The following is a 24,323-nucleotide window of genomic DNA, read 5'->3' as shown; positions in this document are numbered from 1 at the left end:
CTCCAGACTGTTTGCTTGCTGTTCAGGTATCCATCCAATACTATTCAGTCTGTGACCAGTAGAGAATCCACTCACCTTTCCGGGAGTGAAAAAGGCTTTCATGTCAGCAGGAAGATAATTTTTGGTGTTGCTAAAATTCTGTTAAAGAAAAAGAGGGCACACTGTCAGTAACACATTAATATTAAAGGGGCGCTATGGCAAAAACATTTAAAATATATATATAAAATATGAAGTACATTTTTTCCAAAGTAAAAAGAGCCATAAATTACTTTTCTCCTATGTTGCTGTCACTTAGGGCCCGTTTCCACTAGAGCGAATCCGCATGCGTTGTCTGCATGCGGATTCGCATAACTAATACAAGTGGATGAGACTGTTTCCACTTGTCAGTTTTTTGGTGCGTTTTTCTGTGCAGGATTTTTCTGCACGGTAGGGCCTGCAGAATTCGCCTGCGTGTGGAATGCAGGCGATTCGCAGGCAATGTATTTAATAGGGGAAAACGCACATGCGTTTTTTGCCGCGATTTCGCGTGCGAAATCGCACTAAAACTAATGTACATTGAGCCAGGCAGTGACATGGTTAAAATCGCTGATAGCCTGCCTATGCGAAATCGCATGCGAAATCGCGGCAAAAATCGCATGCGGAATCGCATCCGCATGCGATTTTGTCAGCGGTGGAATCCCAGCGATTCGCACCGCACTAGTGGAAACGGGCCCTTACAGTAGGTAGTAGAAATCTGACAGAACTCACAGGTTTTGGACAAGTCATGGGGGGATTCTGAGGGATTTACTTACTTTAAAAAGCACTTAGTGAATGGCAGTTGCCCTGTCCATCTGCCAAAAAACTGTAGCGAGCAGGGAAGCTGGCCAGCATCATTGTTTAAATGATTTTTAAGGAATACCTAAAGAATAAAAACATTGCTGAGAATCCCCCATGAAGAGATGGACTAGTCCAAAACCTGTCGCTGCTGTCAGATTTCTACTACCTACTGTAAGTGACAGCAACAAAGGAGAAAAGTCATTTATGGCTCGTGTTACTCTTTAAAAAATGTACTTATTTGTAAATGTTTGCACATATTTTACATTTTACGCCATTGTGCGCCTTTAAGCATTCCACTGCACTACCACAATTAAAAAAAAAAAAATCAACAAGAAAGCTGAAAAGGAAGGTGTGACTTCAACAAGCAAATAGGATAAAATTCTATTGCGGTTTCCTCCAAGTTCCAAAAGCGACTAACTTTTTCCACACATAATGAACCAGATTTGTGAAACTAGATTTTTCTTTACCGTTGCTACAAAATGCAGAGACCTGTTTTCTTCATCACTGGTCATGAAACTTCAGTACATTTAAAGGACCACTATTGTGAAATTTCTAAAAAATACAATTAAAGCTTTATACTGGAAACAATGCTAGTAGAAGGGATAGTGATTGGTTAAGAATTAGTTAAAAAAATAAATCACCCTGCTGTTTACACCTTCACTGCGGACTGCTCCCATCTGCCTGGCTAACATCACAGAAGGCGACAGTTTTACTGGTTAGCAGCCTGCAGTACAGTCTAATAATCTTAGCCAGGCAGATAGGAGCTGTCCATCGGAAGAGCTCTCGCATTCACGCTGCCGTGAATGTGTAAACAGCAGGGGATTTATTTTTTTAACTAATTCTTAACCCTTCACTATCCCTTCTCTAGCATTTTTGCCAGAATAAATCTTTTTTTTTTTGAAATTTCACGAAAGTGATCCTTTAAAATAGAGAAGTCAATGAAGTATTAAAGGACCACGGGACAAAAGTGTGGCAAACAAGATATGCCACTGAAAATCCTAGCACCACTGATGTACAGTACAGAGACAGATGACACCTAGGGCCTAAATCACAAAAAGGTTGAAAATCTGCAGTGCGTTGGCAGCACACAGCCATATTACTGATACTAACGCCGGGGCAACGCTGCCCATTACTCTATCAGCGCCACTCGCGTTGCTAGGATAACACGCATTACCATGGCAATGCACGTGTCTTTCCAGTAATGTGCGTGACACTAATATTCTATTTTCAGGTCTGCTAGTATTGCTTATGACGTGAAAACTAGTTAAAAGTAAAATTAACATGTTGAAATTGTCCTGATTGACTGGCAACTCTAGTACTCCAATAAACATTAAACAGAACTCACCTTGTCTGGCTGTGTGAAGTATCGTGCTGGTAACACTGGGTCCTTCGGAGATTCTAAACTATACGTTGTACTCTTGGAAATAATGATATTCATTGCCACGTCACATACTGTGTACAGTTTCTGCAATATGAACAATTCATTTATTCTCTGAGGTAGTTTTGTGACTTATGTTCAACATCAGGTACATCAAGAGCTACACTCACCTCATTCATTTTGGGGTCATCTGGGCATTGGGCATCTTTTGTCTGTTTTATGTTTTCCACCATTTTTCGAATGAAAGCATGGCTGTTATTTTCATTTTTTGACATTAAAATCTCCAGAATAAACCAAAGACATCTGCCAGAAAAAATTAATAAAGCATTTAAAAACAAACAAAACGAGACAAAAAACAAATACACAGGAAGCACAGACAGTAAAGGAAAAAATATCACACATCCATAAACTTTTAGGCTGTGCTGCGGACAGACACAATGGGAACGATTTGACAGTCCATGGCATTAGCCTGTACTTATCACTTTCGTTGCAGACCTCTCATAGATGGCCTGCTGTGACATGTTTGACTTCCCTCAGGTGTCCAGAGAAGTCATTATGGGTATTTTTTGTTCCTTCACTGCAATGGATGGAATGGACCTAGCAGAACTGATCCTATGCTAAAAGGGCACCTGCAGTGACAGATGACTAAAGCGTAACCCTAGCGTAACCCTCGCTGATAAGGAATTGCAGACATAAAACACTTTCCTAGCAGAGAAGTTGGCTACTGAGAGCAGTGGATAGATAAAAAGGTCATTGGTTCACATATTTGACCTCTCTAAGACACGGGACAAACTATCATTGAGCGGAGACAAAACAATAAATCTACTTTAAGTCTTTAACCCATTCAGGTTCCGTCGTTTTCACTTCCCATTCATTAGCCTATAACTTTATCACTACTTATCACAATGCACTGATCTATATCTTGTTTTTTTCCGCCACCAATTAGGCTTTCTTTGGGGGGTACATTTTGCTAAGAGCCACTTTACTGTAAATGCATTTTAACAGGAAGAATAAGAAAAAAATGGAAAAATTCATTATTTCTCAGCTTTCAGCCATTATAGTTTTAAAATAATACATGCCTCCATAATTAAAACTCACGTATTGTATATGCCCATATGTCCCGGTTATTACACCGTTAAAATTATGTCCCTATCACAATGTATGGCGACAATATTTTATTTGGAAATAAAGGTGCATTTTTTCCATTTTGCATCTATCACTATTTACAAGTTTAAAATAAAAAAAATATAGAAATATTTCATCTTTACATTGATATTTAAAAAGTTTAGACCCTTAGGTAAATATTTACATGTTTTTTTTTTTTTTATACTAAAAATTTTATTAGGGTACTTTTGGGAGGGTGGGAGGTAAACAATAGATTTATAATGTAAATGTGTGTTAATTCTGTTTTTTTTTTTTTCAGGTGTAGTATTACTTTTTGGCCACAAGATGGCCATGAGTTTGTTTACATGACGTCACTAAGCGTAGCACGCGCTTAGAGTGACACATCGGGCAGGGAACGGCCAGAAAAGGCGCAGCTTCCGAGAGAAGCTGTCGCTTTTTCAGCGGGGGAGAGGAATCAATGATCGGGCTCTGTAGCCCGATACATTGATTTCTTGGCTACCGAATCCGTGGCCGGGAGTGCGCGTGCACGCGCATGATCGGCTGCGGGGGCGCGCGGTAGCGCGCATGGTTCCTGGACGTAGAAACTACGTCCAGGAACCAAAATAGGTTAAACATACTGTAACCTAAAACTGTGGGATATCTAAAAGTCATTTTTTAAGAATGAGAGGGTAGATACAATTGTTTATTGAATCAGTTCATTTCCCTATGGCTGGGGATTCCTTGAGCTGTGACACAGCACAGGACAACACCTAGTTTTACAAATTTTAATGCACGTGTTAATGTCCGCGATAGCTTCCTGCACCAGCGGGAATGCGTGCAAAGGTATGCGTGGCGGCCCGCAGACTCAGAGTCGGCAAAAACAAAACTAGCTGGCGGCAGGGGACCGGAGGAGCCGCGAGTGACTGCGAGGGCACAGGATGGCTGCAGGGGGCTGGTAGATGCCCCATATTAGTGAAACCTTTAATTTTTTTTTTATTTTTAGAGTTAAGGTTCCCGTTAAATTAGAGGTGAACTCAGCTGTGCCGCATCATCTCTACATAGTTATTTCGGTTGAAAAAAGACATACGTCCATCGAGTTCAAGCAGTACAAAGTACAACTCCAGCCCGTCCCCCACATACCCCTGTCTACAATATTGCATAAAGAAATAAAGGTAAGAATATAAACAAGTATACGTGGTTTTCAACTTTTGAGATCAGTTGAGGTGTGCTCTAAACACAATATGCACATTTCACAGCAAACGCACTAAATTAATTTGCACATGAGATGCCACGCTGTGCCCAAGGTATACTTGTGGACCGTGGGCTCCCTGGCTGTAATACCCAGCCAGTCCGTTCTCCAGTGAAAATGTTTAATAGTTTGTCCAATCATGGACAGTTGGGGCTCTTCTGCATATGGGCAGGCCTACTGCGCGCACCTGTGGCCAGGAGCCCAACAGAGGCGCATACATGTGGGCGGCTCGCGCACGTGCAGTAGAGCCCAACTGGCTAGAATTACTGGAGCTTTCTACGGTAAAACAGAGTGGCCAGGGAGGAGAGCAAGGGAGTCCACGGTGCACATGGGTCTGCCGGAAGCCCTAGGTCAATATAAATCAGGCACAGTGTACCATCTTAGGTTTCCTTTAAGAACAGGGGTCTCAGTTGTATAATTTCCCCAATGTATGTGAAGACACCAATCAAGGCACCTCCGTATCCTGCAGTTCCTACTGTAATATATGAGTATCGGTAATCTGCTATGTAAAGGCACTACACACTTTACATCAAACAATGATGTTAGCATATAAACTCAGATATAAACTGAGGCATTTAAAAGGGTAACTTGATTTATTATAGATTTCATTCCTAAAAGTGTTTGCAAACCCTCCCGCTTGTATGAAGATGAGGACAAGTGCTTTATGCCAGAGATCAGACTATGAGCAGGCTTACTCTTTTATGTCCTTCAGCTGTTCGATATCCTGGATTTTCACATAGTCCGGATCATGTGCCAGCAGATGAATCGTGTAAGGAACAACATACTCCGGCAGAAGAGACAGCAGCTTTTCTGAAGACAGGGATGGGGGAAAAGAAAGTAAGAAGACACGCCTCATCACATCAGGGATTACAACAGTAACGCAGGTCACACAAGAGGAACGCCTGGCGAACTGACTTACCACTTACTGCTGCATGCTGCTTTAAGTATTCCCTTCTCACATTGATATTCTTCACCAAGCACTGCCTAGCGTGTGCCCTCCTTTCTTTCACGGGGTCTTTAGCACAGAGCGCACAGATTGCCATATATTCCAGTGGAAGCCGTAATCTGGCGAGGCCTTTGTGTAGTTTTTGGGCAAACAGCTGCCTGACCTGATAACATTCATCCTATCATAAGAAAAACAGAGGTAATGAACGGCATTGAAAATGAACTTCTACAACTCATCAAGCTTACTGAAGGTAATATGGCACAGTGAAATGCCTGCTGGATTGTAGCAACATTGAGGGGGAAGCTTCAAGTATAACAACAGACAGCCTGCTAAATAAACTGCAGAAAACGCTATGTGTGAAATGGACTTGCCCGCCAAATGATTTTTACTTCTCTCCAGCGATAAAGAAGTACAGTAGCACAGCAGAAGCCGCTTACACAGATGTATGCCCTCCCCTCTGCAGATAAACACCACGGCTTCAGCAAAGCACCTCTCCCCGCCAACTGATTGCATAGTGCAAGTGTGCAGATCTCTAATGAGGTCATTATTCTTTCTACCCTCATGTAGTCAAGCTCCTACTGTTATACTGAGAGCATAGTACAAAGCAGCATTACCTGATTGGCTTGCAGTGCTGCCTTTCCCTTCCTAGTGTGAGAGCAGAGTGCAAGTATTACATGAAGCAGATCCAGAAAGCTTCCCATACTAGCTGTATGTAAAATACATTTATTCATTCTCTGCAAGACATTGATGAGCTAGGATGCTGTACAAAACAAACTGGTCTTCATGTACAAAATGATAGAATACTGTTTTTATTACATATTTACATGTTATACATTTTCTAAATGAGTAAACTTTCATAAGTATAAACAGACACTTGCCCTTAACTAAAGCTTTAAAGCGGTATTGTCACCATAAAAATAGGGATATGTGAGGGAGCAGGCTGGTGTTGTACTTTATACTAGTTGAACTCGATGGACGTATGTCTTTTTTCAACCAAAATAACTATGTAACTATGTAACTATGTAAAATCATATTTCAACAGCAACTGGTCTGAGTGTATTAAGTGATAAAGATGCTAATCCTGCATTCAAAACTATTTTCTGCTGTTATGGTTTGGAGTTATTACATACTATAACAGCACTGGCCCTAGTGCCAAAAAGTTGAATGCTGGGAGTTCTTTTGAATGCTGGGAGTTCTTTTGAATGCTGGGAGTTCTTTTGAATGCTGGGAGTTCTTTTGAATGCTGGGAGTTCTTTTGAATGCTGGGAGTTCTTTTGAATGCTGGGAGTTCTTTTTATCTATAATATATTCCTCCTCTTCCATTTATTTCCCTGCCTAGCTGATCACTTGTGTTTACAAGCAACGCTGAGGTGACTCAGTGATTGGATGTGTAAATAAATTAAAAAAAAAGACTCTGGGAGGAGGGCAGCTAATGAATACACAATGAGCAAGAGAAGGGAGGGGGGGGGAAACAAGAGTCAGGGAGGATATGATGTCAGCATTAGCTTGGCAAGATGGCCACTGCCTAGAAAAGTATTTTCTGCTTTTCCTTTGTAAAATTCACAGGAATCATTACGTGGATAGCACAATACATCTTATGTAAGTAGAGGTAGTATTTATCTACTTATATATGTGGTTTTTATTACTAGGTTAGCATGGGTGTCGCTTGTTCTTTAAAGGGAACCTGAGAAGGAGATAGATTTTTCCTTTTAAAATAAATACGAGTTGCCTGGCTCTCCTGCTGATCCTGTGTCTTTAACTTCTTCCGGACCAACGCAGTAAAAATCTACGTCGGGCAGGGGGGGGGCGCTGCGTTTCTGATTGGACGTTTCTGATTCAGGTGTGCAATTCAGCCACTACTGCAGCCAAAGAGATCAGCAGGACTGACAGGCAACTGGTATTGTTTAAAATGAAACATACCGTACATATCCCTCTCAGTTTAAATTTTAGGACTGTAAGGTTATTTTTTTGTCAATTAAAATGATAAGCTGATCTGTTTCAAGAGACTCAGAGATGACACATACTGTTTTTTTTTGTTTTTTTTAACTTACCCGGGGCTTCCTCCAGCCCCATAAGCATGGATGTATCCCTCGCCATCGTCCTCCGTGCCACCGTTCAGCCACAATCTACCCGGTAAGTGGCTCAGTGACGTCAGCAGCGGTCTTTCTGCGCATTCCCAGACCTTCTGACGTCACTCAATCAGACTGAATCCGACTGAGCCGCTTACCAGGGAGGTTGACTGCGGTAGAACAGCAGCGATGAGAAGGACGGCGTGAGAAACATCCATGCTTATGGGGCTGGAGGAAGCCCCACGTAAGTAAAAAAACTGCAGTATGTGTCATCTCTGAGTTTCTGAAGTAGGGATCAAGGGGAAAAAGAGGGCATTACATTAGTGAGGTGATAATTCTCAACTGATGGAGAATGGTCTTCAACCTGACTTTGAATAAAACTAGTAACTAAAGTTTCCTCTGATCAGTCTTTACATACTTCCAATAAGACACAGAACATTTATATCGCCCTTTTCTCCTGGCAGACTCAAAACACCACAGCTGCAGCCACAAGGGCATGCTCTATAGGCAGTAGCAGTGTTAGTCTTGCCTAAGGTCTCCTATTTAATAAGTGCTGGCTTAGTGAACAGGAAGAGCCAAGATTCTAACCTAGGTCTCCTGTGACAAAGGCAGAGCTCTTAACCAGTACACTATCCAGGCACTGACACGTGCATATAGGTATGTATATAGCAATGCAGGACAAGCAAACTAGAATTATCAAGTAAAACATGTATTGGCAGAGAGCGCAATATACATACATTGACCACTAATGCACACAGCTGGTACTGCTCCAGAGTAATAATTTCATGGTAACAAGGCTCCTGTGCCAACTTGACAATCGCACACCCAGCTGCCAGTCTGAGCCGTGACATATCTGGTTTACTGAACAGAAGGAAAAGAGTCAATTAAAATCAAAAAATTAAAATGAAAGCTCTTGCAACTGTCTACTTGAGCACATACCTCTTTACATTCTACTTAACTATACATAGTGAGGGAAATTGTGTGCTTAACGCCACAGACCGCAATTACAAAAAAATGAAATTACAGAATGGCTTAATTTACTAAGGACTGGTCAGAATAAAACCAGCATTTGGGAAAATAATGCATGCACTAACTTTCACACCGCCTGGCAGGACATCTGCATCAGTGAAGTGAGTAGCAGGAGGGGGAGGCTCTTCCTATTGGCTGTCTGCTACTGTCAGTAACATTACACTGCATGTCTAATTGTTAGCTACTGAGAGCTCAGAGCTGGAGATAAATACCAAACACTACTTCATTTACCAAAATGCTCAAATCGTTGTGACTGGACATCCATTTTGGTATTTACCCTACCGACTGGTAATTTTACTTACAAGGCGGTAATAGTTTTAGCGAATTGAACTTTGACTACATGTTTGATAAAATCAGTGGTTTTGAGTATTACTGAATGCAGTAATGCTTCATAAATTGAGCCCATTGTGCCTGAATATTAGAATCATTATAGACGGAATGAAAATAGACCTTTACCTTAGCTTTCCATGCTCCGTTAAATCCCCATCAGCATGTAATATTGCTGTTAAAAGCCGTAGTGTGGAGGTTCCAGATTTACTATGGTTATTCCTCATTCCTAATAACCAACGCACCATCATCTTAATAGCTTGGACCTACAAATTCCAAAAGAAAATTCTGGTTACATTTGTCAAATGATCTCAAGTGTGCATGAGATTTGTGGGGGGCTTCTTCCAGCCACCGTAGCCTTACAGGTCCTTCTGTTTACTCCCAGGCCACTCTGTTGTGCTCCTCCAACTGGAAAAGTCATGGGCTATTGCGCATGCATGGTCCTGGCTACGTTCCTCCATGGAAGCATGATCGAGAAGGTCAGATGCGCAGTAGCCCACAACTAATGATCTTTCAGATGGACACAGGAACATGTACTGGGCAGGAAACTGGGGTGAGGGAAAGGGCGCAGCGGTGGAAGAAGCCAAAAGTAACAGAACTTGCACAACCCATCTAAGGATCATGGTAATCCACCAGAGTTCCTGAAAAGACACTCTCCAAGCATACCTTATTGGTCAACTTCCATAACAGGACTGAGAATCTGATATTGGTGCTTCATTCTTACTTATGCACAGTAGCAAAAACACCAATGCAATATTTTTTCACAAGCTGATTAGGAACTGTAAGACACTGAGAACATTACCAAAAGTATGCTCACACCTTTAAAACTAGAAGATGTATACCTTGTAAAGAAGGTTTGGTATAAATAACCTGTGCACTGTCATTGCCAACTCTTTATCACCTGTCACATGGTCCTTGAACACACTGGTGCAGGATACACTTTATTTGTACAGGAAGCTATAACTGTGCACAACAATTGGTAGGGGTATTGCACGATAATGTCTGAGTTTTTGGGGTCAGGTACACATCTGGATGAAAACATGACTGCGGATTTGTACCGGTGCTACAGGCAAGATTTTTGGATCATGGTACAGTGAAGGGAGAACAGCTAGGAAAGCTAACAGATTCCTTAGCTTACCATTAAATGCCTTCAGAAACTACTACAGATGAACTTGTAATGTTTACTTGCCTTCACCAACGTTTCTCCTGATACCTCTTCATCAGGCACCCACAGCTTTGTAGTCTTTCTGCCTGGACACTAAGGAAAAACACACATTAGTAAAGATGCATGCTCTTCTTCCAAAACTCACTACATATAACTAGAGGTTTGAATTGAATGCAGCTACACTTCGGGGGAACATTTCTTGTAATAAATCACTTTCTGCATTAAAGAGCATTTGTAACGTTAAAAAAGTCCCCTGGAGGGTACTCGCCTCAGGAGGAGGAAGCCTCTGGATCCTATTGAGGCTACCCCCGTCCTCCTGTGTCCCACGTTGGTCTCACTGCAGCCCACTGAACAGCAGGCATGCAAATATTTACCTTCCTGGCTCCAGCGCAGGAGCGGCTCTCGGCACGGAAATAGGTTGAAATAGCTGATCCCAGTTGGGTCCGCTCTACTGCGTAGGCGCAAGTCTCCTGTGCCTGCACAGTAGAGCGGACCCGACTGAGATCGGCTATTTCCGCCCATTTTCAAGCGGAGAGCCGCAACAACGCCCCGCTGGAACAGGGGAAGGTAAATATTGCACAGCCTGACAAATTGTCGGCTGTGCATTTCGTAGGCTGCAGCGAGATTGCCGTGGGACGGGAGGACGGGTGAAGCCTCGATAGGATCCATAGGATCCAGAGACTTACCGAAGTGAGTACCCCCCAGGTGAACTTTTTTCATTACAGAGTCTCTTCAAACACTGAAATTCAGCCTTTTTATGTCTAAAAAACATTTTTAAATGTGCACATGATTACATTTCACGCTTGTAGTATTTGTTTTGCATCCTTTACTAGCTTAAAGTGTACCAAAGACTCAAAAAAAAAAAAGTTTTATACATACCTGGGGCTTCCTCCAGCCCCATGCTCGCAGATCGCTCCCACGCCACCGTCCTCAGTCTTCTTCAGCTCCGGGTCATTAAAGTGTCCGTCAGTCGCGGCTAGTCTTTTAAAACATGAACTAACCCTAACAGCGTTCCTTTTACTGCCTTAATGAAGAGACTAGTGAACAAAACTCATTACAAAAACCAGAGAAACCGTCAACTTACCCTGTCAGTCATCAACAGATCCTTCACCACAAAGGTAGCCACCATTGATTTGAGAGGAGAAGCAAACTGATCAGGTGCTAGCTGGGCTATGTGACCAATGGAAACAAGAGATATGACTAGTTGATCAGTGTTACCTGGATCTAAGCTTTTGTGAAGTGGCTGAAAAATAAAAAAAAATTAAGACTTAAAAGTTTATTTCAATTCTAGTTTCAATCTATGATTATTTTTTTAAAAATAACCCTAGACTGATTGCTTAATCATTACATAGACAATGATATCAAACTGTTAAAGAGTAAAATGACTGCTAGGAACAACTTGCACATAAAACACTGGTGTAGTGCAGGGTTCCTCAGCTCAGTCCTCAAGTACCCGCAACAGTGCATATTTTGTGGAAATCCACAAACGTAGTTAACCCATTCAGGTTCCGTCGTTTTCACGTGAGAAATGTTCACCTCCCATTCATTAGCCTATAACTTTATCACTACTTATCACAATGCACTGATCTATATCTTGTTTTTTCCGCCACCAATTAGGCTTTCTTTGGGGGGTACATTTTGCTAAGAGCCACTTTACTGTAAATGAATTTTAACAGGAAGAATAAGAAAAAAATGGAAAAATTCATTATTTCTCAGTTTTTAGACATTATAGTTTTAAAATAAAACATGCCTCCATAATTAAAACTCACGTATTGTATTTGCCCATATGTCCCGGTTATTACACCGTTAAAATTATGTCCCTTTCACAATGTATGGCGATAATATTTTATTTGGAAATGAAGGTGCATTTTTTCCATTTTGCATCTATCACTATTTACAAGTTTAAAATAAAAAAAATATAGAAATATTTCATCTTTACATTGATATTTAAAAAGTTTAGACCCTTAGGTAAATATTTACATGTTTTTTTTTTATTATTGTAATGTTTTTTTTTTTTTTTTTTTTATAGTAAACATTTTATTTGGGTAGTTTTGGGAGGGTGGAAGGTAAACAATAGATTTATAATGTAAATGTGTGTTAATTTTTTTTTCTTTTTTCTTACAGGTGTAGTATTACTTTTTGGCCACAAGATGGCGGCCAGTTTGTTTACATGACGTCACTAAGCGTAGCCCACGCTTAGAGTGACGCATCGGGCAGGGAACAGCCAGAAAAGGCACAGCTTCTGAGAGAAGCTGTCGCTTTTTCAGCGGGGGAGAGGAATCAATGATCGGGCACCATAGCCCGATACATTGATTCAGTGGCTACCTAATCCGCGGCCGGGAGTGCGCGATCGGCCGCGGGAGCGCGCATGGTTCCTGAACGTAGAAACTTTGTCCAGGAACCAAAATAGGTTAAGGAGCTCTGCTAAGACAATAATTGCCTTACCTGTGAATGTTTGTGGTCTTCTGCAAAACATGCACTAATAGGGGTAAAGTACTTGAGGACTAGGGATGGCCCTGCCTATGAGAACTCACGGTGAAGCATGTGATCAGTTTGATCAGCTGACAGTTGTAAGGTTCTGATTTGCTGGGAGGACTTCCTGGTTTAACACATGATCATGACCTGTAGAACCTTACATATCTCTCAGCTGATCAAACTGATCACATGCTTCTCCATAAGTTCTCCAAGGCAGGGCAATCCCTATTGAGGACAGAGTTGATAAATCCTGGTGTAAGGCAAGTACAACAAGTACAATTATGCTGGAGGCAAAGTCTGCATACTTGAGAAAATGGTGTCAAGAAGTTCAGGAGCGCCCCCCTCCCCATCACTTTCACCCGATAGCGCACCCTCAACATCTCTGCCGTAACCTCAGCCGCTATTGGTCCCTTGTTGGTCCATTGTGCTTCATCTATATCTGGTGCCCAAGTTGTCCACTTGGCACCACTATACCTGGAATTTTTTTTATCGCCACAGCTGAATTAAAGTCTTTTGACTCCCATTTTGAACTGTTGACCTTTTATCTATTCCCAGCACTCAGGCGTATTTCTTTGTCATGCAAAAGTTTTATAGCTGTGATTTGTTGTATACACTAAAAAAAAACAAAAACTACATATTTAATGACCACACAAAAGAGATCCTTAACCCCGGGAGGCTTGCCTCGTCTCATTTCACCTTGCCATTGCAGCGCTGTGTCCTCCCGAAGCTCGCCGCACTGTGCCTAAGCAGCAGCATGGGCACTCTCAGGTTTCAGCAGAAAAAGCCAAGCCCGTTTGGGCCCCATGCTACTACGCATGCGTTAGCCGGCAACAACTGCTTGACAACGGTTTTCCGGAGGACACAGTGCCGGAACGGGCTGGTAGAAGCCTTGGGTTATCCAGATGTTTCTTTCTATTGAGGTATGTACCCATTTTGAGCACTGTTTCTCCTACAGGTACACTTCAAAAAGCAAAACCTCTTGATTTTGAATATCCTCTTACAGCAGATCCCAGGATACACATTTCCCTCATGAAGTCACTATGGATGAAAAATGTATTTTCATATTTAAGATACAGCAACCATAATGCTTAGGTGTACATTACAGTAGAGAAACGTATCAAAGAATACACGCATCTACTGAATCTTCCCGATTTATCATCTGCTTGGATATCACACTTAGGCAGAGACACCAGATGTTATCATAAGTGGTGTCTCTGAATACACACAATCACTGATTTGAAATGCCGTATAAAAGATTAATGCGAAGCAGGCATTAGCGGTGTTTGTGAATATACAGAGTCACTGATCTGACATGCATAATGCATAATAAGAGATTAAGGCAGTGGCAGGCATTAGTGCGAATGTATGCAGCCCTCCTCAGGCAGCAAGCAGAGAAAATAACACATTCTGGCACTTGGAAAATGAAAGCGCTGGGTATGAAATGAGCAGCAGCTCACGGAGAACGATTATGTGCAAACAGTCATCACATCAAACGCTGGAAATGAGAAAGCAGACAGATCTACCTCCCTCGGGAGATGCCGCAGCTACTAAAGCCCACAGATAACTCGCAGGTAAAGCAATGATTAGGCTGGGAAGACATCACACAATGTAATTGGATCTCAGGCAGAACGCTCACCTCAAATATCTGGGCAAACTGTGTCTCTTTGCTGGAAAAGATTGCATTTATACAATGGATGGAATATTTGGCTTGGCGGAGAGGACCTTTCTTTGCTTTCTGCTGTAGGACTGGAAGCAAAGCTCTAAAAAATAAAAAGTCCACATTGGATAAATTGCAATAAGTTCAAAGCTAAAACACAAACAACCACATAGGCAATTGTTACTAAACCGTGGCATAACAGGAGAAACGTATGAACAAAACGGATCTACATGTCACATGTAATCAAGATTACTGCTCATATGTGGAAAGCAGTAATACTTAATAGATATAGCACTTTCAAAAACGTTCCATTTGCATTCGTTTATGACAGAGGGAATTTTAGAGTGAAATGTGTCTGAACATAATCTAAACTAATTATAAAGCTATGCATACACTTGAGATATCAGTCACCCAAAACTGCATTTAGGAATAATTTTAGGTTGCAGTTCATACAGACAGGCCAGGGCCCCCACTAGGAATCGCTGCAGTGATTCCCAGAGTTTTGAAGCGATGTACAATAAACCATAAAACCCTTCCTATTTGCGATTCATTTTCCCTTGTTTTACTAAACTTTATTATACTTACTGTGCATAATTACTTTATTATACTTACTGGGTGTCCTTAAGTCTCGCTTATGCCTGTAGCCCCGACTCCTTGCAGAAGAGTTCATAGGTGCTTCTCTAGCTCCAATCAGAGAAGCGTCTGTGACCTCTTCTGCTAGGGGGCGGAGCTATGGGCAAAAGCTGGACATCGGGACACTTGGAAAGTATTACACATTTTATCCCAAAAAGTTTGGGTCCAATTAGTTGCTAAATCACTTTGAGAAGTGATTTAAAAATGATTTTGCAGTGCATGCATACATTGCATTGGAGCGCAAAAACACACCCAAAATTGCAGGTCCTGTGATTGGTATTAGCCCTAATCACTCCAGTATGTTCCACACCACTGAAAAGAGACATGGAAGTGTCTTTTTTTTACCTTAGGTTTTGTATCCAGCCGTCTTCGGCATTAAATTCCAAGCTGATTCGCCGCATTCCCGCTGCAGAACGAGTGACTTATGCCCCTGAAATAGCCCAGCAAACTTCTACGACTTTTCAAGTCACAGATTTTGCTGCCCGAGAGAGGCAAAGCTGTGGGCTGTAGCTCTGCCTCTTATCCAGTCAATCTTCGCCAATCTCCACCCTTTTCAGTGAAAGAAGACAGAGGGGCAGGGAGAGGCGGAGATTGACTGGATAAGAGGGAGAGCTATAGAGCACAGCTCTGCCTCTACCAGGAAGCAAAATCCTGGAAAGTGCAGAACTTTTAGGCCATTGCTGGGGCATAAATCACTTGTTCTGCCGCGGTTATGCAGCGGTTATGAAGCAAATCAGCTTGGAATTTAATGCTGAAGACGGCTGGATACAAAACTAAGGTGAAAAAAAAGACACTTCAGGGTCTCTGTAAATACACGTGCAAAGGCTTTTTTTCCCTCCTTTTTTGGAATCGCTGGCTATTGTCGATGGTACAAGGGTTAGGGTACAACAATTGTCATTCTATATTTATAATTTATTTACATGACATCTACTGCAGCACTTTCCAGGGTACACAATCCTGGTGATAGTGGTCCCTCAGAGGAACTCACAATCCAATTCCTAAAGCTAGGCATACACGTACTGCTTTTTCTGGTCATTTCAAACACTTTGAATCTGTTGGACATCTATTGCCACAACATACCTGGTTTATAGATTGACAGTGTGAATAAATATAGGAGCAGAATGGGGAATGGACCTCTCCACAGAGTTTCCCTGTATTAAGCAGTATAAAGCTTGCAGTTCAAATGATGCTCAATAGATTTCTGCTGAATTATATCAAGATTGAGTGTGCAGAGCAGTATAAGAATCAATCACTAGCCAATGAATTTCTGATCTGAGAGGGATTGATTAGCTTGTCAAACCAAGCCATAACCTAACCAATTATGCCTAGCTTTACATCCCTACCATAGTCTAAGGTCAATCTGAAGGGGAATCAACTTATCAGAATTGTATAAAGCACACAGAGGCGCCAAAATAATAAAATTAGCTAAAATTGTTAAAAGTGCTGAGGAGGCAGTGGTGGACTTACCTCTTTGAAGCATACACAAATACTGTTAAATTTGAAAACCACAGACTTTTTATTGACATACTCCAAAAGATGTGCAATGTGTTTCACTGGTATGACCCTGCTTCATCAGGCAAATTTATGAGTATATAACAGTAGAAGATCAAGGTAATACCAAACGCCTCTGTCAACTTATCAGAATTTGGGAGGACACCGGAGTCCTGGCTGAGCTCTGTAAAAGGTCTAGCACTGTAATCCACTAATGCCACTCAGTGTAGGAACAATTGTTACAGAAATGTCACCCACACAATCAGGAGCAACTATCTTGGGTGACAATGATCCAAAGTCTGAACTGCGCTGGTTAAATCTTGCTAAGCAAAACACACACACACACACACACACACACACACACACACACACACACACACACACACACACACACACACACACACACACACACACACACACACACACACACACACACACACACACACACACACACACACACACACACACACACACACACACACACACACACACACACACACACACCTGGATGTCACTAGTTGAAATCTACACCCTGCTTGTGTCCATTTATCCCTTATCTACTCACAGATCTCAGCTATTTGGCAGTGCGCACTCAAGACATTCCCGATGTTCTAGCTGCTCTGGCAATGCCCCAGTCCGCTTTCTCTGCTGTTACATTGACAGCAGAGCTTCCATATCTCATTCAATGAAATTGGCTCCTGAACTCATAATTACTGTAATCACATGATAAAACCGGGAAACGATGGCTCTAGTCCTTAAGGGGCCATCGCCATCCAGTCCCACAGAGGTTAAAACACAACTTTCAGGAAAACAACACTCTGCAAAAATATCAAAAAGCAGCTTACGATCTAATGTGAGGAAAATCCTCTTCAATTTTGTTTCCAGTGTTCTTGAAAATCTGCAGAGCTGCCTCAGCCACCTTTTCGTCATCCATCTTCAGACAGGCCAAGAGGGACTCGAATGTTTCAGCTGAATGAAAGGAGATGGGATGTGTAAACGACAGGACCTGGGAAGAGGAAGTGAGAGCAGACAGATGCATTAAGGGAAAAACAAAATATTCTGGTCTGTGAAAAATCAATGCTTGATGTTTTAATCGCTGTACAATAAAGAGAAAGCAAAACAAAACAACAACAACAAAAAAATCACCTTGAACGGCTTAAGGGAAATTGAGGCAAAAAAATAAAATAAAAAAATAATCAGTTTAACTTACCTGAAGCTTCTTGCTACCCCCTGGAGTAGTCCTGTGCCCGCACCATCCTTCCGAGACCCTCCGGCCAGCAGTGGTGACCCCTGTAAAGCTATTCGGCCATGCACTTCCTCCTCCAATGCCGGGAGCATTCTGCACATGTGCAGTACGCAAAAATTGCTACTGCGCGTAACTCTCCTGCCAGCGGGAGTGTTATCAGGGGCCGAGCATCCGACAGCCTCCAACTGTCCGTGACCGGCCAGCTTTGAGCGGTTTGCCACTGCCCGCTGAAGGGTCTCGGAAGGACGCTGCGGGCACAGGATGACTACAAGAAGCCCAGGTAAGTTAAACTATTTTTTTTTTTGCCTTTAGCAACCCTTTAAAGGACCATCATCATGACAAAGTTTACAATTAATATGTGTAAATTAGTTAAATGCACTATAAATTTATTTTTCCTATGGCACTGTCACTTACAATAGATTTTTGAACTGGTCCATCTCCTCATAGGGGATTCTCAGGGTTTTCTTTATCCTAAAAAACATTTCCTGAACGGCAGTTGCTCAATCCAACTCAACAAAAACACACAAGGAATTACCTTCAGCAATTCAAGTCCCGCTCGTATTGCTTGGTCTGTGGACACACCTTCTTCCTCATCATCTGCTGTTCCATCTATCGACTTGTTAACCAGTTTAATAAGGGAGCTATAAAAGAGAGAACATGGATATCAATTTGAATATGGTTCACATAAACATAAAGGTGTAAAGGTAATAACACTACTCTAAGTTTTATTGTGAAGCATCTATAGCAGGAGTGAATAAATCAATATCAGCAGCTGGTAGGACATTTTTAAAGAGCCAGCTCCACTGACAATTAGAGAAAGACCAATTCAGATATACCAGTATGTGTTGCACTAATACCAATGCATACATAATATCGGTGCTTTATTTGTGTCTACTCTACAAGGGGTTATAAAAGCATATAGCGTTACTGATTCAAGGCTTCATTCGAAGCAAGTTTAACTACTTCAGGTTTCAGCGTTTTCACCCATCAAGGTTCCTGATAATTTCGACATTTCTGCTGTGTCGCTATTGATACAGAAATAACCTTTTACTGTATTACCTATGCCAGGGTGTCAATCATGTAAGGTGCCAAAATCTACAACAGTCTAAGTTGCGGGCCAAATTGTTCATTAAAAGGAAGTGAAAAACGTATGATATGATTTGTATGTGTAGTACAACTAAGAAATAGATCATTATTAGCAAAGATAGGAGTCTTAATATTGTTTGCAGTACGGGAACAGTTAAAGGGATACTTAAAGCAATGGAGAAAAAAAATCTGTTTTACTCACCTGGGGCTTCTACCAGTCCCCTGCAGCCGTCCCGTGCCCTCGCAGTCACTCTCGGATCCTCCTGTCCCCCGCCTCCAGCTAGTTTTGTTTTTGCTATCAGGCTTACTGCGCCTGTGCAGGCTTGGCCACGCATCTCCTTCGCGTTCCCGTCCGCAATAGTGTCCTGCGCAGGCTGCTATTGCGGATGGGAAAGCGAAGAAGGCCATGCATGGCCAGGCCTGTTGGTGAAATGGAACTAGCTGGCAGCGGGGGACCAGAGAATCCACGAGTGACTGCGAGGGCACGGGACAACTGCAGGAGGCTTGTAGAAGCCCCAGGTGAGTAAAAGTGATTTTTTTCTCCATGGCTTAAGTATCCTTTTAAAAACTTCAGTTATCTATGCAAAAGAGCTTCTCTGAGCTATCCAATCATCTCAGTGCTATTTTTTGAAACACTTATCATAGAAACAGCGAAAGACAACTTCAGATAAGATTTACCAGAGGAAAGGCCAAAGGGTCATTAGGTCTGCTCCGTTTCATAGTTTAAAATGCAGAGTGTAGTTTGCAAACTGCAAATATTAAAGAATGATACACGGTTATAAAAAAAGAAAAAACCTAATATAAATATGAGACTATTCTATTTCTTAGCTGTACTACACATACAACCCATTAAATCATACGTTTAAGATCGTTTAATAAATTTTAAATCTGACACTGATGCAAAAAACAACCAAGTTATCTAACTATATTAACCGTGAGTGGCCTGCCCCCTCCTCTTCTGCAAAGTAGTGTAGTAAAGCAGTTTAATGTTTGCCAGCTTCAGTAATGCTTTGAGTCTGATCTGATCTCCCTGACAACCACATTGCTGGATGCTGCATACCTCTGGCTTCTGAGTCATGTCACATGATCTGGAGTTGGAGGCAGAGAATACAGCTGCTGTGAAGAACAGGAGAGAATGTATTGCTGGAGCAGGAAAACATTATGCTGGGAATGCACAATGAGGTTTTTGTTTTTGGCAGATTAACTGGCCAATAGATACCCCGATCATTTTACATTCACTTCTATGAGAAAATCGATCAGAAAGACAATCAAAATCAGATCGGACTAGTTATAAATTATCTATCGAGCATTCTATTTGCCAAAAAAGAAACCCTCATTGTGTATTCCCAGCATTATTATACTGCTCTGCTATGTGGGTGGGCCATGCCAATTTTGCTTGGTGGGTCCCGTGGGTTATTGCTGCACGCCGGCTCAAACAGACAATGTTTCAGTCAGAAACCCTGTCACCTGTGTGCTCCTCCGGATGGGAAGGCCGTGTGCTGACTTTCTTTGGCTGCTTACAATGAGGAAGCTCTCAAGGGCCACATAAAATGGCAAGGAGAGCCACATTTGGGCCTTGACACCTGTGACCTACGCCATCAAAGTGATACATATATTGTTTTTTTCAGAACAATCTAGGCTTTCTTTGGGTAATATTTATTTTTAGAAGTATTGTTTAATTTCACAGGCATTTTATCGAGGAAATCTAGGTTTAACGCAAAAATTACAATTTTTTTTTTCATCTTTCACCCTTCCTACATGTACAACAGATTTGACTTGTCCTCGTTAAACTGATACCATACAAGCCATATTTCATCACTAGCTGGGCATGTTGCGTACCATTATCACCAGCCTGTGCATCTGTAGATAATAACTGTGATCACTAGGGGGCACAGTTTGAGGACCCCAATGCCAAACTAATCCAACATGCATACAGACTGTTTTAGATTGATTGATCCTCATCAGTGCATGGCATGAATTAATGTGGCTCTATGGAGTAGGACTTGAACACCCAGAGTTAGAGTACCCAGCAAGCTCATGGTGAACCAGAACTCCTGGGAGTGTGTAAGAGGCTACAAAGGACCAAAAAGCCCTCTTACTAAAATGCTATGGAAAACAAAGATTTGCTTTCTTAAAACAGAAAGTATTTGCAATAATTCAGGTTTTGAACAAACTGTTTTAAAAAAAACGAAACGGTTAATGATCTAACTTTTAAAATGTGTGCATGAGATTGCAGGTACAACACAGATGCATGGGAGAGTGTGGAAGTTGGATTTAGTGCAGAGCGAGAGTCTCATGTCCAGGAAACTACAGAAGCAGTATACTAGATGCGAGACTCACGTTAAAAACCAAAAGTGCTAAAGGTGAATTCAATTGAAATAAGTTTGAAATGTTACTGTATAAAATTGCAATACAGCATCTAATACCCTTCTCTTTATCTGGATAGACCAACTCAGACTAATTACTGATGTTGGGTTAACAAGTTCATCAAACTGGGGTTAAACTGGTGTGTATTGTACATGAATATAAACAAATCTTAATTGGCATTACAAATGAGCAAAACAATAGGATTTTCCATTTTGACTGTGTATCTTGAAGCCAATCATGACATAATTTCCTCCCTTACTCTGTGTATAATTGCTCGCCCTCCTCCTAATCTTCAGACACTCCCACCCAGTGCTGCAGTAGAAAGTTCATCGTCTCAGCATGAAAAATATTGGCCAATCAGAGAGGAACAGAGGTGTGGAAAGGGAAAACAGGAGGGAAAAGAGGCTTCTGCGAATCAGGCTGCATTAGCTATGTCTGAGGGGAAAGTAAAGAAGGGGGAAAAAAAAACAGCATGCCCTGCATCTTCCTTTGTACGGCAGATGTACCAAATAAGGGCCAGGGAAACTGGGGAATGATGTTTTATGGGGAAGAAAAGTTATAGTGATTTTAAACTTTTGGATTGCCTGGTTAGCAGCCTTATTACTGGTTTACCAGATAAAAATAATAATTGATTTTTGATTTTATGCATGACAGTTACACTTTAACCAACAATTACATTTCATTCCTCAATATGGTATATTAAATCAATATGATTACATGTAATATTATTAAGATGTTTTGGGTTTTTTTTTAACAAAACTAGAGTTAATATTATAGCTCATGTCCTTCACAGTTTGTGCTTGTCTTGACCAAAAAAAACAAAATCATGGAATGGGAGTAGTGTTGATCTTTTATCAGGGGTCTCAAACTCACGGCCCGCGGGCCATTTGCGGCCCTCGATACAATATTTTGTGGCCCTCGCCCGCAAAAGCTTCCTTATAGTTCGCTTCAGTGCTCCCAAGTAATCCGCCGCATCCCTGCCGCTAAACGAGGGCTGCAGAGCCCCCAAATCGCCCAGGGGGCCATCTGCCGGCATTTCCTGGAAGGGGCAGAGCTTTTAGCTTTAGCTCTGCCCCTCCTAACGTCAATCGCCGCACGGATCGCCGCCTCTCCCTGCTCCTCTCTGTGAAGGAAGAGTGAAAAGGGCCAGGCAGAGGCGGCGATGCGCCGGGATTGTGAAATTCCTTATGCGGCCCAGCCTCATCCTGACTTTGCCTCCTGCGGCCCCCCAGGTAAATTGAGTTTGAGACCCCTGTTTTACATGAAACAGTTACCATACATAAAGCCATATGTTATCAGATCAATGCAAGCATCTCAACGCCTGTCTACTTTGGAAATCTGCTTGCACCCATTAGAGATATATACAGGAAATAAGTCCACTTTATATTATGTTTAATCACTTGCGATTGTGGCTGATGCATTCATCGCAGCAGTTTCCTCAGAGCCACAGCACAGTATTGACAAGTATACATATAGGCCCAATTTACATGGCCATTCTGAATCGAAGGAGGAAAAACAGGTTGGCTGGTGGTCACCATGCATATGTGGGGGCTGATGAAAAAACAAAACAACAACAAAAAACAGACTTGGGTTGGCAGAAACCTCAAATCATCCAAATGATATACAAGTCGCCAGTGGACTCAGCAGCAATGCAAGCAAGTAAGTAATGCAAGGAACACTCATATGCTTTGCAATTAGCCTCAGGCCTTACACACTGTATGCAGAAAAACACTGATACTTTTAGCTGATCAGTTATTCCATAGCAGTATGTTGTGAAATAGCTTTAGTAATTCAGCATACATCCAGTGTTAAAGTAGGATTATACTCTCGAAATAAAAATTTCAGTAATTACTCTTAGATTAAAGAATATTTCAAAGCATTCCCATACATCCCAGACGTGTAAAAACCTTAATTTTTACTACAGAGAGCAGAAGCAGCTTGCTCATCGGTAATTGTAATAGTTGCCAGCGGATGCTCGCTGAGGGCATGCATCTTCACTCTGTCCCGATCCTGCAGCTCAACAGACACTTCGCCCTGGCAACAGCTGAGTCCCTTCAGCAGCAAAGGATGGGGGCAGAGTGAAGACACATCCCTCAGAAAGCTTCACCCGGCAGAGATTACATTTGCCGATGACAAGACATAAGCAAGCATATACTGCCATCTGCAGTGAAAAATAAAGTTAGTTTTTTTTTTTTTACACACAGAGAAAATATGTGTGGTAATGCTTTCAAATGTTCTTTTACGTAGAGTATTTACTTTTAGTTTTGGGAGTGTAATTACACTTTAAAAAGGCCACAGAAAAAAAGGGACAATGCACTGCACATCAGATGTCCTTTCAGCTATAACTGAACCCAATGGACGGAGTGTAAAAGAAGCTGTAGGGTTCTTTTACAGCTTTGCAGCTAATCTTGTTCAATTTATTATAGGCATCTGATCTGCATGCTTGTTTAGGGTCTTCGGTGTACAAAAGGCCTAATTAATGTTATCCAGCAGCAAATGTTTGAATTCTATTCTAAAAAAATACCCATTTAGGATGTGTTTTTTTTATAGATTCAGCATCTATATGTACAGGTGCGATCATGCAAGAAATACTGGTATGCTTTGCTAGTCACCTATCCTGTTAGTAAATCTATCCTGCAGCAAATAACAGTTATATAATATTTATTCTGAATAAAATACCAATTTAGAAGGTCTTCTTTCTTTACCTTATAGATTCAGCATCTATATGTACAGGTGCTATCCGCTCAAGCAGAAACTTCATCATTTCCAGAAATGGGTTTGTTGGCTGCTTAGGATTGCCCAGTTTCTTGGTAATGTCACGCTATATTTGAGAAAGAGAGCAGGAAAAAAAAAGCCTTCATACCATACATATAAATACATACCCAATACAGCATCACTTTCTTCTGCACACAGCTTGTGAGACACTCGGTGACTTACCACACATACTTCTGCCTGCTTACATGAACAGGCTGGACTGACCAGCTTCTCTAGTTGCCCTCTTATCTTCTCATCCTCCTCTAACACTTGGGTAAATTTCTTGAGAAAATCTTGACCTTTACCAGGGTCTGGCAGATTTCCTGAGGTTAAAAGTAAAAGAATAAAAATCTTAAAAAAAAATAAAAAAAAAATGTACCAAGCAGTTTCTGAAGAGTTTTGGATACACGGTTTGAATTTTAAATGGGAACTTATGGAACAACCTGTGTTTAAAATTGCATTGAATAAGCTTTCAGGTACATTTTATTCAGGCAGAGGTCATACTTGCCCTGGTTTTATGAGCATTTTCTG

General features: G+C 41.5%; 1 protein-coding gene across 1 annotated transcript in view; it reads right to left on the bottom strand.

The window, feature by feature from the left end:
• PDS5B (PDS5 cohesin associated factor B) overlaps positions 1 to 24,323 on the bottom strand; it is a 148,244-nt gene that overhangs the window by 20,133 nt on the left and 103,788 nt on the right. Inside the window, exons 16-29 of the mRNA XM_068267054.1 lie at positions 23,976 to 24,115; positions 23,744 to 23,859; positions 18,121 to 18,226; positions 17,185 to 17,345; positions 14,195 to 14,318; positions 11,168 to 11,326; positions 10,108 to 10,176; positions 9,048 to 9,184; positions 8,300 to 8,423; positions 5,467 to 5,671; positions 5,243 to 5,357; positions 2,365 to 2,497; positions 2,162 to 2,281; positions 76 to 138 (exon numbers count right to left, since the gene is read on the bottom strand). Coding sequence (XP_068123155.1) covers positions 76 to 138; positions 2,162 to 2,281; positions 2,365 to 2,497; positions 5,243 to 5,357; positions 5,467 to 5,671; positions 8,300 to 8,423; positions 9,048 to 9,184; positions 10,108 to 10,176; positions 11,168 to 11,326; positions 14,195 to 14,318; positions 17,185 to 17,345; positions 18,121 to 18,226; positions 23,744 to 23,859; positions 23,976 to 24,115 — 1,772 coding nt within the window. The remainder of the gene's footprint in view (positions 1 to 75; positions 139 to 2,161; positions 2,282 to 2,364; positions 2,498 to 5,242; positions 5,358 to 5,466; positions 5,672 to 8,299; positions 8,424 to 9,047; positions 9,185 to 10,107; positions 10,177 to 11,167; positions 11,327 to 14,194; positions 14,319 to 17,184; positions 17,346 to 18,120; positions 18,227 to 23,743; positions 23,860 to 23,975; positions 24,116 to 24,323) is intronic.

This window comes from Hyperolius riggenbachi, chromosome 2, assembly GCF_040937935.1.
Source record: "Hyperolius riggenbachi isolate aHypRig1 chromosome 2, aHypRig1.pri, whole genome shotgun sequence".
Lineage (NCBI taxonomy): Eukaryota > Metazoa > Chordata > Amphibia > Anura > Hyperoliidae > Hyperolius > Hyperolius riggenbachi.
The sequence above is the reverse complement of the archived record's forward strand: the minus strand, read 5'-3'. Positions and strand labels throughout refer to the sequence as shown.